This window comes from Trachymyrmex septentrionalis, unplaced genomic scaffold (genome assembly GCF_001594115.1).
Source record: "Trachymyrmex septentrionalis isolate Tsep2-gDNA-1 unplaced genomic scaffold, Tsep1.0 scaffold66, whole genome shotgun sequence".
Taxonomy (NCBI): Eukaryota; Metazoa; Arthropoda; class Insecta; order Hymenoptera; family Formicidae; genus Trachymyrmex; species Trachymyrmex septentrionalis.
The window spans coordinates 1,234,767-1,252,780 of NW_017305843.1; the positions used below are offsets into that span (position 1 = coordinate 1,234,767).

Here is an 18,014-nt window from a genome sequence, read left to right on the forward strand (position 1 = left end):
TGATACATCGTTGCGTAAATTGATTCGTTCTCCCTCCCCCCCTCCAGTCACTGTGTTCGCGTTGTCGCAGACATTTCGAATAAGAAGAAAAATGAAGAACTTTTTAACGTGAAAATTATTACAGTACCGCCGGAGCAGCTTAGCATATTGGACGAAGACGGAAGGTCTCATATTCCCCATTATATCCTTGGCCCGTACAGCGAAGGAGCATCTCTCAATATCACGTGTGTCGCCGCCGGTGGTAAGTGCATGACATGTCGATGCACTTCCAGTACGTTCGCCTTCTATAACGTTTCAGGCGTTACGTCGTTGCCTCGACTTACAGTACTTGAGTTACGTAATAAATGTAGCTCAATTTCTTTGACACTTCAGACAAATGTGTTATATGTGGTCTCACGTTTTGAATTTCGAACAAGAAGTAACGCCTTCGGAGGTAAAACAAAGTATAAATATCGGTTATGGAATGGGGTGCGGTAAAAATAAAAAGTAAAGTATTTTGGTATTATAACTATAGGAAATTTAATAAATATTTTCTAATTGATTTGACTGTGGGATATCTATAGAATTTTATAAAGTTTCAAAATTTTAATTTCCAACATTTACTACTTGTTTTAATCTGTTGCTGAGTCTTCTTTTTTATTTTAGTAATATTTGTGTGTTTCTTATATATTTTATTTTTAATTAAATTTTCTTTGATTAAAAAATAATAATTTTTACGTTATTTTTTTAATTTTTTATTTTGTTTAAACTTATTTTTTTCAATAAAACATAATGTACACAAAATTTATTTGTTACTCATATTTATCAAATTAACTTTTTACAATAGAAAACTTGTAATTTTATAAAATGAATCGTTTATTGTAATGATTTTATAGTAGAAAAGACATAGTTTTATATATTAAAAAAAATTAAACTAAAATATTACAAAGTGATATACCTTTCCTGCTCTATATTATAATTAATACAAATATTATCTTTGTATATTAAAAACTGCAATATAGATATTGTAAAATCATTTTAAAATAATTATACAATGATTCACAATTAAAATGCGCATAAAAGAAAGATATGAAACGGTCGATTTCACAAAAAAATCGAAAAAAAAGTTAAAAATTGCAGCGTCCTAAATGTGATTTTTTAATTTTTTTCGATTTAATTTTATCGTTAAATCGGTTGTTTTGCCTATTTATTTTAATTCTGTAAAAGAACTTTTACAATCTATTCAGTCAATTCGAAGTATTTTAATCTATAATGTCAATAATTCTGTCACTTTGGGATCTTAAAAGATTATTTCAAAAAAGATTAAATGTGCAATCATGTTGTTTACTTTTATGCTATTTTGAAATGATATTCTTCCAAAAACTTTACTATTGATTTTCATTTTGCTGTAAAGGGTTCATTTTTCATATTTCTGTCTATATAATGACATGTTAAGTCGAGATTCGAGTGATTACACGCCGAGTGGGTGCCATTAGCGAAACATAGCAGCGACGTCATCGACGTGTATTCGCAGCTCTGAACTTATATTTCTTTAGGGCGACCGCAACCACGAGTGACATGGTGGCAGGGGACTTCTCTACTTGACAACAGCTACGAGACCGTGGATGCTAAAAGGGTCCGGAACGTGCTGCAATTGGAAAAGTTAGGCCGCGAACATTTGCGTGCGTTTCTGACCTGCCAAGCCACAAACAACAACATGGTGACACCGATATCAAGTTCGGTGTCACTCGACATGAATTGTGAGTATCGACAAAATGAGGTGTTACTGTTGCGATAATCTAAAAAATAAATAAAAAAAAAGTGACAGTTTCTTTTAATACGTTCTATTTGATTTTACCTGAATAAGAATATGAAGAGCACAATGTATTATTAATTCTGTTAATAACGTACGGTTGAATTATGAAAAAGGAAAAGAGGGACACATGTAATTAATTTATTACATTGTAAAATGAAAATACACATTCATACAATTTCCGGATAATTATACATTTTCATAATTATTAATTTAATTTAATTATTATGGTAAATTGTGCTTAAAAATCGCTACGTGTCTATTATTATAATATCGGTATAATTTATCCGAGAAGCGTCAGTGGATTTAGTCTTTACTACAGAAATTTCTATTAGCTTCAAGGCCCGTGCACGGATCGATAGGTTTAAATCCGAGTGCGATACACTCTTTTACAGTAAAACCGTTGTGGGTCCGGATTCAAGGAGAGAGCCGTCCACTTAGCGCCGGCAAGACCTACGAGATAGGTTGCGAGGTTGTCGGAGCCAGACCAAGCCCGATGATCACATGGTCCAAAGGAAACATGATATTGCGAAATGCACGGGAGACGGTACGATTTAAAATACATTATCAACGATTCAATGCATTCTCATAAATCATATACATATGACACACTTGTCCTAAGATCCTCCTAACGTTTTAGCGGTTATTTTTTTAATTTTTTATTCTTTCATATTTCGAAAATTGATAGGATTACATCAATATGTGCGCGAAAAACTGCTTCAAACGAATTAGCCATATATATTATAAATGTATATATGTTATAATATGTAATTAACCATATAGATATTACTTTGACAACTTATGTCTTTCTAGATGTTGCAATTTTTATAGTCAGCAATGTGTACTGGGTTGTGAAACAAAAGTTCGTAGTTACTTCATTTTATCATTTTTATATATTAAAAAAAAAATATTTTTAAAAAAGTTTAGCAGTTATACCATTTGAGAAGGCAAAATTGTAGCTTTTAAATTACATCCATTTTTTAAATTACAGTACACAATGATTTTTTTTTAACGGAATTATGAGCGATCAAAGTTAGAATCCGCGATAACTCAATAATAAAAAATCTTAAAAACATTTTTAAAAATGATTTTGTAGAGGAAACTTTAAGCTTTTATGTTGGAAAGTTGAAAATGTTTACAAGTTTTTTTGATATTTGACAAAATGAGAAGAAAGTTTTTATTTTGTTTAGTTCATAATTTTCTATATGTAAAAAACAAATTCACAGAAACTTAAAAAACATGGTAAAGAACATAGATCTTCGAAAAATAGATATTTTAAGCTTTAAAATCTCTTTTTTACGTATAAATTTCGTTTATTTTTAACGAAATTATAACTGCTTGAATTTGATGTTCGCAACGCTATCAATTTTTGTTCCAACTCGATAGTTACATAAGCCAATTATTTATTAATATTTACTAACGAAACAACATACAAAGCTTTATTTATTAATATTTACAAATGAAACAAAATGTAAAAAATATAGGAAATTTTATATCGTTATCATGTATCGTTAAAAGACGATTTATTATACAATTTATTTGTATTCAGTTTTATCAATAAAATTAATGTATTTATTTTATGTGTTTATTTTAATGCTTTCTAAAGCAAACATTTCGAAAACACCACACTATTTATACTTTACTTAATATAACAGTTGAAAAGTCTTTAGAGTTGTGAATATTGGAATCATAATTGACTAATGTATAGATTCAATATCAGCGTAATCATCTAGTGGCTCTAATCCGATCATGACTAATCTGATGACGATTCCAAATGTGCATGCATATCGGGATTATTAAATTGTTCGGTAAACTGTTTTAAATTCATGAAATCTCGCCAACAGACGAGTCCCGACGGCAACGTTACAACCAGCATCCTCACATTCGTGCCGGGTATCGAAGACGCCGGAAAGATCCTCTACTGTCGCGGCGGCGTGCCGGATATTCCGAATTCGGAGTTAGAGGATGGATGGAAGCTCAATATATTCCGTGAGTATTTTTACGACAGAAACGCACCGGGATGCCCCCGCAATTTCACATCGCGGATATGTCCGCACAGTAGAAACTTCCATCAATGTAATATTTTTACAAGCACATTGCGCATGCATACCATCGTACATATGCTCTACAAAGTCAACATTAAAATTTCGATCGAGAATTTATTTCTCTAAACCATTCTTTGTACTTTGGATCTCGTTGCTATCGATGGATTGTTTACGTAAAACATAATAACATTTACCGTTGGGATCAAGTCTAGCTACATCCATGGCGGTTATGTTACTTTATTTTAAAGATTGTAACACTGGAGCCTGAATAGCAATAGATTTTCATGGTTGAGCTGGTTTTTCCTCGGAAAAATTATTAAAATATTTTAATATCAAATATCAAAGAAAATTGCAATTTAAGATTTATAAGTGTAAATAAGTTTTAATTTACTTTTTTAGAAGTGTAAGTGTGTGTGTGTGTATGTATGTGTAATTATTTTATTTTAATTTAACATTAACATTGATTTAAATGGCAAAAATTCAAATTCGACAAAAGTATTTACTTGCGATTAGTTAATATTAATGAATACTTGTTTCCTATTGGTTGTATACTCACATGTACGGTCCTATGAGATTCTTAATTAAGACTGTTACACAAGATTACTTCGTTTTAATCAGAAAATATTAAACTTGCACTACGCACTAAAAATTTACTTCCTAAAAAATAATCATCAAGCGACCAATTGTTTCAGGGAAATTACGTCTTAAACGTTATGTTATGAGTTAAAATTCACAAATTATTTCCTTAAATGTTCAATAATCTAGTATAATTTTATTTCATTTTTAGTAAAAGTATTAGAAAGAAAACTTAAGAGAAAGTGGAGCTAATTCCTCGGCAGTCAAAGCACCTATAATTAATATCATTGCTATGTCGTGGTTGTCAAAAATTTTGGTCAGTCTTTCTAAACGTCTCGACTTTCTTCGATCCATCATCATCGTTAGATATCAATAACCGGAAAGTTTACAGTTTTCTGTTGGATGCATTCTTTCAAATTTATTGGCGCGTGGGGGAAATCGGAACCCAAAGGTCATGTCGTCGGCGGATGTCGATGCCGTCCGCGCCATAGTCCAAATTGCACCCTCGGTGCAACTTTCCAACGCCATTAATACGCAAAGTTGCAGGACGAATCGCCGCGAAGCGTCGCAGTCGGACGTTGCAGCCGGCCAGGATTAACGCCGTGATTTCACTGTCCAATATAAAAGTTTTCCTCTAACCGGGTCCGGAGCGAGTGAGAACGAGAGATACAGAAAACGAGGGAAGGCGAGAGGGAGAAGCTACGCGTGGAAAAATTAATGGCACATGCCGATCCGCCGTGCTGAAGATTCAGTCCGATTACGCGCCGCGTATTCCACTACTTCGACTACCTTGGCAGCCCCATTTTCTCGTCTTTCTACAGTTTTTTCCATTAGTCCGCCAGTAATTCCGCGGCGGGCGGTGCTGGGAATGGGCGAGGAAATTTACTCTTACTGCATTTATTGTAAGCGCGAATCGGCGAATCGGTATTATCGGATTCGCGGCGCGGCGCTACCGCGAAAGGAATCATAAGTAACATTCGATACGGATGCGATTTTTTTTTTTTAAGTAATACCCTGGAACGGGTACCGGACGATGGGAAAATGTATCGGCACTCGATGCGATTGACGATTTATTTACAAGAATACTGAAAAATGCATCCGCACTGCGAATGTATTATTAACGAAAGCTTTTGAAATATTTTGTCAAAAGATTAATCGATAAACCAATCTTTAATGATTTTTTTATTCCTATTAATTTCCTATTACTCGAATTACGAAGATTCAGAAATATTTAATTCTATCGACGTTATTTAAAATCTGCTACATAATAATGTATATATTGGAAAAATAATTAAAATTTTGAAAGAAATTAATTATTTAGTATGAATTACTTATTAAAGTGCCCTTGAATTCAATTTAAAAACAATTTGTTTAACATGGAATCCAATGAAATTAGATTTGGAGGATTTCATGTTTAACGAAAATTTTATACGTCGGTACAATTTACATACAAGAGGTAAATCAAATAGATATTTGTCGATTAATATCGACGATAGCATTGAAATATCTTGCTGAAAGGAGAGTTTTAATTTCCCTTTCGCATCTAAACGTCCACTTACATTTTTCCTCTTCTTTCTCTCTAGACTATAGACTATATCTAAACGCTAATAACGTCGATTACAATAATTAAAGTGGCGTACGTCTCTCATATCGGCACATTTCGCGCGTTTCAGCTTTGATGTCGATTCTGTTTTCAGACGAGCCTGTGGTTACCCTCGAGCTTGGCAGCAATTTGAATTCGAGCGCTATTCGGGAGGGTATCGACGTTTACTTCGAGTGCAACATCAAGTCCAATCCCTGGGTTTACAAGGTTTCCTGGCGCCATAACGTGAGTCCACACACAGTGCGCGTACCGCATGGGGCGCAGATAACGAATCCTGTTCAGAAATCGATAATATAAGCCGACGAAGCTTAATCGCGTCGAGATAAGGGAACGACGGCGCGCACCTGCGTCACACAAACTTCTGCCCGAAAACTCGTGCGTTTGATCTCGAATTCGTATCGCCGAAAACACTGTGCAGAACGCATATGAAGCAAGAACATTTCTCGTGCAATTACATTAATTTTCGGAGCACAGGTTTTTTTTTTTTAATTTTCTCGTAATTACTTTGCATTTTGCAAGGAAAGTCATGTAACTTTCTTTGTTTCAAATTAGACCTTCCATAATCGAGACAATATAACTTCTAGGTCCAATTTTTTTATTATCTGCTCAACTTGTGTTAAGCTCAACCTGATGTTTCGCCCAATGAAACTTCACCATAATTGACATCGTCACAAATGAAGTCCATATGGGTAAAACATTAGAAAGCTTAATCATGAGTTAACTAGAAAATAAAAAAAAACTGGGCCTTAACAGTATATTACGCATGCGAATCGATTGTCAATGTTTTGTGTTTCTGATTTAAAAGATGCCGAGGTCTAAATTTTGAAATTAAGAATTATTATCATGACCAAATGCACCTTAAAATATTTTCTGTATCATATTGTTTTTCAAAAATACCTTAAAAAAATTCTTATCTTTTATTTATATTTATATTTTGTTAAAATTTTTTTATGTGTGTGCTATTTCACACTGAGAAAAAAGTTCAATTTGTTAATTTAACAAGCTACCTGCAACAAATGATTTGTAGATATAGTGACAACAAATGTCGGTACTGAAAACGAGGATTCTTCTGTGATGGAGACTAATGCTAATCTGCTATTCCAATCAATTATTAATAGAAGCAATCATGTATCTGCTGGATAGATTTGTATTTGCTAGCAATATTGATTATTTGCGAAAGGTACGAACAACGATTTAGCAATATGTGATTTGTATCGTATATTTGTTATATTGACGAATAATGAGAAATGATTCGCAATAACAACTGATCAATTCGTTTTCCTACCAAATCATCACATTTGTTATCACTTTTTGTATGTAATAACAACAACGACTCATTTCTCTCAGTGCGTGAATGAGTTGATAAACGGTAAAGAAAAAAAGAAATCAGAGATGTAGTGTCAGTTTATTAAAAAATGATTAACAAATATTATGTGCATAAAGACGATTCTTCTTTACTAATATCACGATAATCCCCGTGCGTGTACAAGATTCTCAATAGAATCGGAACATCCACGCGAGTGGTAGTTCATTGACATCATTTGATTTAAAGTTATTCTATAAACTGCTTGAATACACATAATATTTTTCTTCATTGTTAAAATGATTTGGTTGATATAGAACAGAAATAATAGCAAATAGATCAAATTGTAGATATAAATCGAAGCATTTATTATCAGCGATTAATAAGAACGACATTCGTCATTACACGAATGTGTTTTAATCCATTCATTCGTTTTGAACGTTTTATCCTTGGCCATGATAAAGTCATAGGCGCGATTGATTTGGAACTGATGGCACAACATGAATCATAGATATAAATCAAGATATCTCCTGTAGCAATTAAACAGCCGGGAAGCAATTGCATTCAATCATTCTAAATTCATTTTTAATCCTACGATACAAAACGACTTTTACTACCGTTGAAATACATATTCACGACATTTAATAGTCATTAAATAAAAAAGTTGGAAAATAATTCTTTCAAACAAATTGTTAATCTCTTTTTTAAGTAAATTTATTTAAATGTTACAAGATTTCTTAATTTTTAATATTATTTATATCATTGTTACTAATATAAATAAATAATAACATTTTGGAGACATTTGTTAGCAATGAATGTTTTTTTAATAAATAATGCCAATAAATAACTTTTAAATTATATGTTTTTAATAAATAAATGCAAACATTGCAGACAAACGTATTAGATTCATTTATTTATTAAAAACTTATAATTTAAAGTTTATTAAGTGACATTATTTGTAAAAAAAAAAAAATTTAATGCTAATAAATGTCTCCAAGATGAAGTAAAGATAAAAAGATAATATTTCGAAGGAATATATATGTTACAACATTAAAGTTATTGCGAACTTCGATACCTGTTCGAGCCAATTTCAACGGCTCTTATCGCGAACGAATGTCGTATACACCGCAAAACACAAATCCCAATCAATTCCCTCGATTCAAAGACTCGAAATTTGTTTCGCGAAAACTCAAAGCCGCTTTTGCAGTCTCGAAAGTTGCACATGCGACGAGGGAACGCGAGAGATCGAAAAACTGTCAGCGTTCCTCGTCGCGAATTTCTCATACAGGATTTATTATAGCTTAGCCCGTATGAAAAAAAATACGAATACACTTTATTCGCATTTTTACAGCATTTTTAATAGTAAGTGTATAAGTATACAATTTAGTTAAGTAATTTGTAATACTTATATGTTAGTAGTTATTTAATATTACATTGCCAATTTTTTGTTTCAACATTTTTATGGGAAAAGGAATATATCGTTCCAAAATTAATTTTTTTTCCCCCTAAATATATTTTTTAATTCACGGTTCGCCAAATATCTCTTGTAAACTTAAATAGTCTATTGCACTCTCCGAACTGCGTTCGCGAGTTTGTTCACAGAATCTCAGTAAGCATGGTTCCGTTTGATTTCGCATTCACAGGGCAATCCGTTATATCACAACAGAGCGACTGGAACGATAATAAGTAATCAGAGCCTGGTGCTGCAAAGTGTCACTCGCAGTAGAGCTGGGATTTACACGTGCATCGGCAATAATCAAGAGGGCGACGGCGAGAGCAATCCACTGAACTTGGACATAAAGTGTGCGTATCTGTTATACATACACATATATATTTCCCGCATTTCCCGTCATTCGCCATAATCTACATTGACATTCTAATTAAGTTAAATTATTCTCGGATTATTCAATGACAATCCAGCGCCAACGTATTTAGATTCCTGCGTGTTTTTTAAATCAACGGTCACTTTTACTGAAGCATGTATACGTGGTATAGATTTATCAAATCTTTTTGGCATGTTTCCAATACGCAAATGCCCGGAATATATTATGCTTAAAATTTATGTAAATTCTCAAACGACAGATTTGTACAATAACTCTTATAAATGAAAGTCTTTCTAAATTCATATTTAGAGAGGGAGAGAAACGATTCTTCTTGTATCTTCAGTATTCAGAATTTGTATACGAAATTTCTCAGTGTTATCAACTGAGAAATGACGGTTTTAACTGAAATAGGAACGAGGGAATGCGCTATGTTGTCCTCCAAATCTAGAGTCTCTCCGGACCAGACGGTAGAGTTAATTTCTGTGTCACTGCATTCACCGCACTCTGGCACGTAACTGATACTGACACACCGGTATGCGGATCGACGTTAAATCAGCTTAGGGGCACGCTTTGTTTACGAGAGGGCATAAATCCGACGCGTAGGAGGAAATATCCGCGCATTCGGAGAGGATACAGCGAGATCTCAGCTTCATATCGACGTTTAATATCTCGGCATCGTGCACTATAAGAAAACAAGGTTTCATAAAGGCTCCGAGGCGGAGAGCCGGGCGACCGTAAGGCAATTTCGTATGCAGGCGTTAACTTAAACACCATAAGTAAGTTTCGACAGCTTTTTCAACGCGTTATAAAAAAAGATTACAACCTGATATTAGTTTGAAACGTTATGAGTTATAAAACTTGAGATGCTATGAATATAACAGCGCAATGTGTGTTGCATAATGAATTGAGAGATTTTATAAGAAATTTTAATAAATACAGATTGTACAAAAATAACATTTTTATTATCTTAAATTAAAGACTTTTTTTTTTATTTTTCTCATATATTTTATTTAAAAGTTACAGTTTGTTGTCAATGTGAAAAGTGATGTTTTTTTTTTTTTTTTTTTTTTTTTTATAAATCTTAAATTCATCAATTATTCATGTACAATATGTTTCATTCAAACGACGAAATAATACAAAATTCTTGCTAGATTTCAACGAGAAGCATCACCATCTTTGCTGTACAATTCGCTAAGAATTTATTACAATGATATATGTATAACCACGTTGGTCTGTTTTTGTATTCTCTAAGTAAAATGCTTTTCGCCGTGTGGCGTTTAGCGAGCATTAAATCATTCAAAATGCTTTACATACGTAGGAACACGCATATACGCGCATAACCGACCAATCCTGCCTTAAGTTTGTGCGTATAACTTACGACTGACTGACATGCGCTACCGTTTATGTGGCACATGCGCTCATCAGTATTTAGTGGCTTTAATGCACATAAATTATCCACGACTAATCCACGCATGGATTAATAGTTGATCAGTACTCCATGCATCTCTCTCTCTCTCTCTCTCTCTCTCTCTCTCAATCTCTCTTAATCATAATATATATACAAATTGTTTAATAAGGCTTATTTAATAAATAATTAGACTAAATCGAATAATCAATGTTAAGAAAATTAGCCTGCGATAGATGGATTTATTTAAACTTTTTAACGAAAGAAAAGATATTATTTTTAGAAATCGAAAGAAAAAAAATGAAAATATTACACTTGTGAAAGAAACATGCGGTGAAAAGCATCTGAACATTTTGTGTGTTTAATAGTAAGAGTAGTGATAAAAATTTGTTGGAAATTATATTTATATTATTTCAATTTTATACAATTTTGAGCCTAAGAAAAATATATTGTAAACTTTCACTTGGATTGCTTATCGATTTGAATTATGAATGAAAAGTTGAAGCAAGATAACAAATTTTTTATTATTTCATTGCTTTTTATGAATACGTCTTTATCATTTAACTGTCTTTGCAGGATGTCTCCGGCTAAAGCTTTAACTGAAATTACCACACCGTAGTGCTAATCTTCCTTTCTGTTGAAACAGCATTATGTATTAAAATAGATTTTATTCTTTTCAAAGTAAGTATAATATCAGTAAAGATGTCTCGCATTATCAGAAAGATTCACATTTCGCGAAAATTTGGCTGTGGATTCGTGTGTGCATCTTTATGTCAAAACTCCGATGAAAACTACGCAAAATTTTACGTAATTATACTCACGGTTATATTGGTTTTAATAACCCTTTTGACAGGGTAAACGGACGAGTCTCGTGAACGTCGAATGTTCCTGTATAATCCGTATTTTCTTTGTTCCCCCGGGCTGCAGCCTCGCTATTTTACAGCTAACTAAGCGGCTTAAGATCCCGGATACGGCAGAGCCCGAAGGAGAAGTTTCTTGCCGTGCGCATAATTATACGTGCTAAAACTGAATTAAAATCTTCAACTACGTTACTTTTCCGCATACACGAATTCGCAGATTTTCTCGGACGATGTACATTTCCACCTATGTTAAAACTTAAGCTGAAGCTCGATCGAAAATTATACAAAATTATACATATTTGCGAAAAATATTGTGCTCTTTTTGTGAATATATTTTACACATAATTTTAGAATATTCTACCATAATTGAGAAAAATAATATTTAATTCGAACAGAATAGAATATTTAGCTTGAAGAAAAATTAGTTTCATTTTTAAAAATATTACACTGTGCGAATCTAAATATATGTATGTCAAGTAGATTAGAAATATTATTATAAGACAATGCCATTAAATAGATAAATTTGTAATTCTAATTACTGTTGACAATGAATATTAAAGGAAAGATGTACTATAATTGTAAATCGTTAGATAATATTAACTTCTTGAAACTTGATCTTATTGGAACTATGTCAAAAATTTTTTTTAATTGAATTCAAGAGCAATTTAATAAGTAATTTATATACTGAACAATTAATTTTTTTCAAAATTTTGACTATTTTTCCGTCATATACATTATTATGTACATCTGATCTCAGATGATGTCGATAGAATTAAATAATTTCAACGGGCATTGTCTTTAAATTTGATGTATACATTACAATGTACACAGAGTAGTCTGAAGAAGTTAACAATAAAAATTTGAGTAATGCAAAATATTCAAGAGTTTTTTAAAAATATTCCGACTACATTTTCTGGGCACGATATGTGCTTTAAAAATTCACCGATCCGCAATGCGTCTCTCTAACGCGATCACGTGTAACCTTCTCGAAGTACGTTACCTTAGACGAATCGATACTAACTTACAAAGCAAAAATTGTCGACGACTTTGTTTTTTTTTTCGATTTTTATATAATTGCATTCTGCACAAGGAATTCGAGCTTCCGTCCAGTATCGTGCAAATTATAAGGCAAGCATCGCCCTAACTTATAATTAATGCATCGAGCCTAAAAATTCTGCCATTCTGTCGCTCGTTGAAGTTAACGTCGCATTTAATCAGAGGGTTTTAAACTGGAACGCAGCGATTAAAAGCGATAACAGTAATTAGTCAGGAGCGAATGGTCGACAACTGGCTTACATATGTAAGCTTAATACATTATTACTCTAGATTAAGATTTAAAAAAATGAAAATTACATGTGCACGTTGCACAGCATTAGACAGTGAGACGTGATACGAAACAGTAATAAAATTTTGTATAACACGAGAATAATGCGATAAAAAAACGCGCTACTCTTTTCTGTTCAAACTTTGAAGGAAACTCTTAAATATTCAAGAGACACGACGACAGTAGTATAGATTGTTTATCCAATAATGAATAATAGATGACACACGACAGGTTGTTTTAGTCGGTAAGATATGCTGACCTATGTTAGATAACTTATCCCTTTTAACAAAACAAAACAAAAAAAAAAATAAATTATTTTATTGTATACTGCTGTCAAAAATGTACGTTGATCAAGATCGTGTGAATAAGATACACCAAATAGAATTCGTTACACGAATACGGTCACTTCGTTTCTCTTTTTTATGTCAATATTGGTATAAAAAAAAAAAACAAATTGATGTAATATATTGTATAGGATCATCAAAATGCTTCTTGTAATAGATCATCATACTATTTCTTATGAGATGAGCATGCAAAGTTGCTTAAAGCGATCTCATTTTCTCCCGTCATACAATGCGGTTTCGCAAAACGAACATGGCATAAACACGCGGGCGACATAGCTGCGCGCAAAATAATCTAGGTCGCTCAAATAGAAATTGCGCGATTAATACTTAATTACACGTCGCAGCAATTTCGCGCGCTTATAGAACCACTGCACTTTTGTCACGTAAACTCTACGCGAGAGACCCTAATGCGAATGAAATATTAAACTCTTTTATTTAGCGCGAATATAAATCGAATAATAAGAAGAAAGTAGTGACGAGATTTTGTCCTTATTAGGCGATTTTTCTCTTGGCTTAAGGCTACTTTCTTAGAATCTTTGTTTTAGATGATTCATTATCCTGACATGATATACAGAAGACGTCAAAAATTATAATAGGAGCAAGCAAAAGATGGCGTCTCTTGCAGAAGGAGTAGGTTCTAAATGGATTGAAATTCTTCGACAGTTTCGTTTTTATGAGAAACAAGAGCAATCTCTATTGTATGTTTTGCAATCTATCATTCTTATTTTGTAAAATTATTATCTAAAATTTATATGAAAAGTTTTTCATTCAATGATGAAACCGTATTAGCGTACGTCGAACATGATTATATGTTTCAATGGAATTTGTCAGAGAATGGAAGTAACTTGTAACAAAGTTAATTTTTTTGGTAACTTTTCTGATAACTACTTTTCTTTTAGTAACTGTAACTATAACGTAGTTACATTTTTTTGGTAACAGTAAAATTAAAGGGCATATAAGAGTCAATGAAACTTTAATAAAAACACATCAATATAATAATGCTTATTCTCAATATTATTACTCTGCTTATACTCAATATTATTACTAATTGTGCTATAGTAAACGTATAATTTCGGAAATGATTAAACATTAAAAAAACAGGAAAATAGTTTAAATCTGCAGACGGATGCTATAGGTCATCATAAGTCGTATTTGCCAATAATAAATAATATATGACTTTGCATCACCAGTTTTGTGTTAATTTTGCGAGCCTTCGTTTTGTCGTCGCTGTTCTCTTGTAATGTTTACATGTATTAGTCCGACCATCTCGTTTACTAAATTATACGATTAACTCTTTTTAAGAACGTTATTGACCATCACGTGACACATGCTTTTTAACATCATCATATTTTGTGACTCCTCCGGTGAATTTCATTTTGATTGACGTTTAGATAAATTGTTCTGGATTATTCTCAAAAAATTTTTTTTACGTTATTCGTAGACTCGTGGAAATTTTCACATTCGGTCGATCAACTGATTGGGAACAATTTCTGTCCATCAACTTACAATCCATCGGAGATCATTATCATAACTTATCTGTATTTTTATTTTTATTTTTACTTAGTATTGTCGTTTCACTATACTGCGATTTACGAATGCGATTATAATACATCTGAAGATGGCTCGATAAAGAAGCCGAAACATGTAATGAGACATTTTATGTTGTTACACCATCAAGATTATTAGAATAATGATATTGAGAATAAGCATTATTATATTGATGTGTTTTTATTCAAATTTCACTGTTGACTCTTATATACCCTTTACTTAATTTTATTTTTATTTAATAACAAGAGTCTTTAGATAATTTATATTTGGTAACGGTAATGAATTTTACAGTTTACTTTTTTTTTGTCGTTACTTTGCACACAATTGGACACGGTGCAATTGGATACTAGCTACTCATAGCGCTTGAGACTAGAAAGCCCCTAGGCACCCGTCCGCTGTGATTGATGGTCGTCGATTTTAAAAAAAGTAACAGAAAAGTAACGAAAAGTTACTTTCTCAAGTAACGGTTACGAGTTACTTTTAAAAATCGGTAACTAGTAACGGTAATTTGTTATTTTTTTCTACTCGCGGTAACGAGTAACTATAACTTGTTATTTTTAAAAAGTAACTTTCCATTCCCTGGAATTTATGTACCCATAAATATGAAGTATGCCAGAATTGAAACTTTTGTGAATGTCCGATACTTGAGGAGCAGACTTTCAAAATTCGTTTAGTCTGTTTGAAAATTTGTAATTTTTAAAATATAAGAAAGAAAGAAACTATGCACAAGAAAACTACGAACTTTATAGAAAATAACGATATGTCAATCAGTAGGGCGTGAAATATTAAACAAAATTGCTTAACAATTGCTAAAAATGCTTAAAAAAATTAATACATTTTGTTTGTTTCTAATTAAAAAATATAATGCACTTTGGAAATGTCTATGTTTTCTCAGCATATAAATTAATGATGAAAAAATGCTTTCTAACATCTCGGAGTTTATAATATGAGTCATTCAATACTGAACATTACGCCACCTCTAAAAAAAATAAAATTTTGGACAAAACGCATTTTGAAAGTCTGCTTTTCATTTATACTGAGAGAAAAATGTTTATATAATGATAGTTGCAAATACTAAAAGTTTACGATCGTTACAACTATAATGTATATAGTAATAATAACTATAATATAGTTTTATTAACAAATATACATAATTTGCACAGAAAATGATTAAAAATTACAATTAAATATATAGTAATTGCAACAATTTTTATAATAACTATAACTTATAGTTATTTTCGGTGTCAACTATAATATATATTTGTTGATAGAACTATATACATAATTGTTATTATCAATATTATATAGTAATAATAACCATAACTAATAATAATTATAGTAATACGTTTTTACGTAATTATAATCATAAATAGCAAAAACCTTTCTCTCAGTGTACATGCCGCGAATTGATTACGGCGACTACTCTCGTGATATGGTAAAAGGTTGGCACTTTATTTCGATTCAACACAAAAATCATGCCAATTTATAACCAGTTCGATCCGGCACGGCCGTCTCTCGATCCCCAGCGCGGCGGAAGTAGATACGTACGTCATCGGTCAGCCGGCATGTTATCGGTACAATACGTGCGCTCTCGCGGAATTCGTTTCGCTAACTTTAGATTCCGCTCGCTGTAATTTAATTACACGACGGACGGCGCAAACTAGAATGCCGCCGCCGCCGCCGCCGCCACCGCCACCACCACCGTCGCTCTCTGACCCGGATGAAATATGTCAATGAATTTATCGCAGCCGCCGGAGCCGGACATTTATTCGCGTTGCAAAAGTGAATTCGATTTCTCGCCGGGCGTTTTGATTTATTCACCGTGATAGATTGGATAGATTATGTAGTCGCGCGAAAAAAGCCGAGCCAAGACGTCGCCCGGATGGCGAACGATCGATACGTAACGTCACCCATCTGTAATCCTTAACAATACGTCGCCTCCGCCTCGGGGCGTTTAGGTGGTGGTCTGCGGCGAAATTCCTTGAGCGATTCTTCAGTTCTGTGAGAGAGCGCCGGGAGAGATTCTCAGCGGAATGCGGAACAAATTAATTATCCACTGTATTAATATCTCAAGGGAAATCCATTGTGTGTTGAATGCAGTCGAACACACATCGACCGATAATTACCCCATTGAAGATCTCGTCGCTCGATAGCTACAGCACAGCGCAGCCCAGCACGGCGCGATCGCGCGCACAATCGCGAGTTCATTAACGTCAATTAATCGAGGTATTCAATTAAGATAAAATTCTCCGCGAAATTCTTCGATATTAAATATTTCGGGAATTCCTAAGCACGAGCTTTATACGTACGACGCGCCGTGCCACGTCGTGATAGTCATCGTGTGCTATGCGCGTGAGATACGACGTTCGATAACGTACGTCGAAGATTCATCGATCGATCGTGTCGGAGCTACGGTACGGCGTAGTCGCGCATCTAACTGGGTCCATTAACGCCACCTAATTAATGTATCTGATTAGGCAAGGCATCGACGCACATGTATCATCTCAAGTCCCAGCCACGCTCGATCCATATAATATCTGGTATCTCGATATAGTTGGACTGCAAGTCCACCCGCATAAGCTATGTGAATGTACATCGTCGCCACGGTACCGGCATAAATCTTCGTTATTTGACGTAATGGCCAGTCGTGCGGGCTTGCTCGCACGCACATATACGCACGCCGTAGATTATTATTATTATAAATTTCCGCGACGTACATTCCGGCGACGTTCTTACGAATTTCAGCGACGGCGATGATGTACGCTCGACGCCGCGGCGTGTTGCGACGCGACGATGCTCGTGCGATCGACGAAGATTCATGGCGTAAATATCGCAAACATAAAATAATATGCCAAGCCTGGTACCCTATCTGCCTGTATAGGATGTTCCGAAACTAATGTACCGTTAAATCTTCTAAGGAATCTGTCAACTGCAGAATATCCGATAATTCTTGGCTCGACGTCCCCCCGCGTGTTCTACAGACGCACTTGCTGTTAGACATTTGAAAAGACTATAAAGATTTTGATATATATAGGATATAACTGAAATAACGCCCACTAATCATATAACGCTATTCCTAATAAAAATTTAAGATATCTTTAAGAGTTCTTTAAGAAAAAGCTTCAAAATATTTCACAAAGAACACGAAAAGATATCTTAAAATTGTCTTATACATCGATTTTTATCCGTTTATTCGGCAATATTTGGAAATTAATATCTCTCTTGCGAAACTGTTGCGAAAATTACAAAATGATAGAGGACTTTTCAACTTAGTTTTTTATTAGGAATAGCACTGTATGATTAGTGGGCGTTATTTCAGTTACACCCTGTATATATATATATATATTTATATAGTATGCGTGTGTATTGTGGCATAGACATGTGTCCATGT

The 18,014-nt window shown here is 33.5% G+C and overlaps 1 protein-coding gene across 1 annotated transcript in view; it reads left to right on the forward strand.

The window, feature by feature from the left end:
* Positions 1-18,014, forward strand: part of LOC108753171 (nephrin-like) — a 310,959-nt gene that overhangs the window by 268,038 nt on the left and 24,907 nt on the right. The window contains exons 5-10 of the mRNA XM_018494530.1: positions 125-241; positions 1,536-1,739; positions 2,188-2,339; positions 3,637-3,781; positions 6,111-6,241; positions 8,963-9,122. Of these exons, the coding sequence (XP_018350032.1) occupies positions 125-241; positions 1,536-1,739; positions 2,188-2,339; positions 3,637-3,781; positions 6,111-6,241; positions 8,963-9,122 (909 nt within the window). The remainder of the gene's footprint in view (positions 1-124; positions 242-1,535; positions 1,740-2,187; positions 2,340-3,636; positions 3,782-6,110; positions 6,242-8,962; positions 9,123-18,014) is intronic.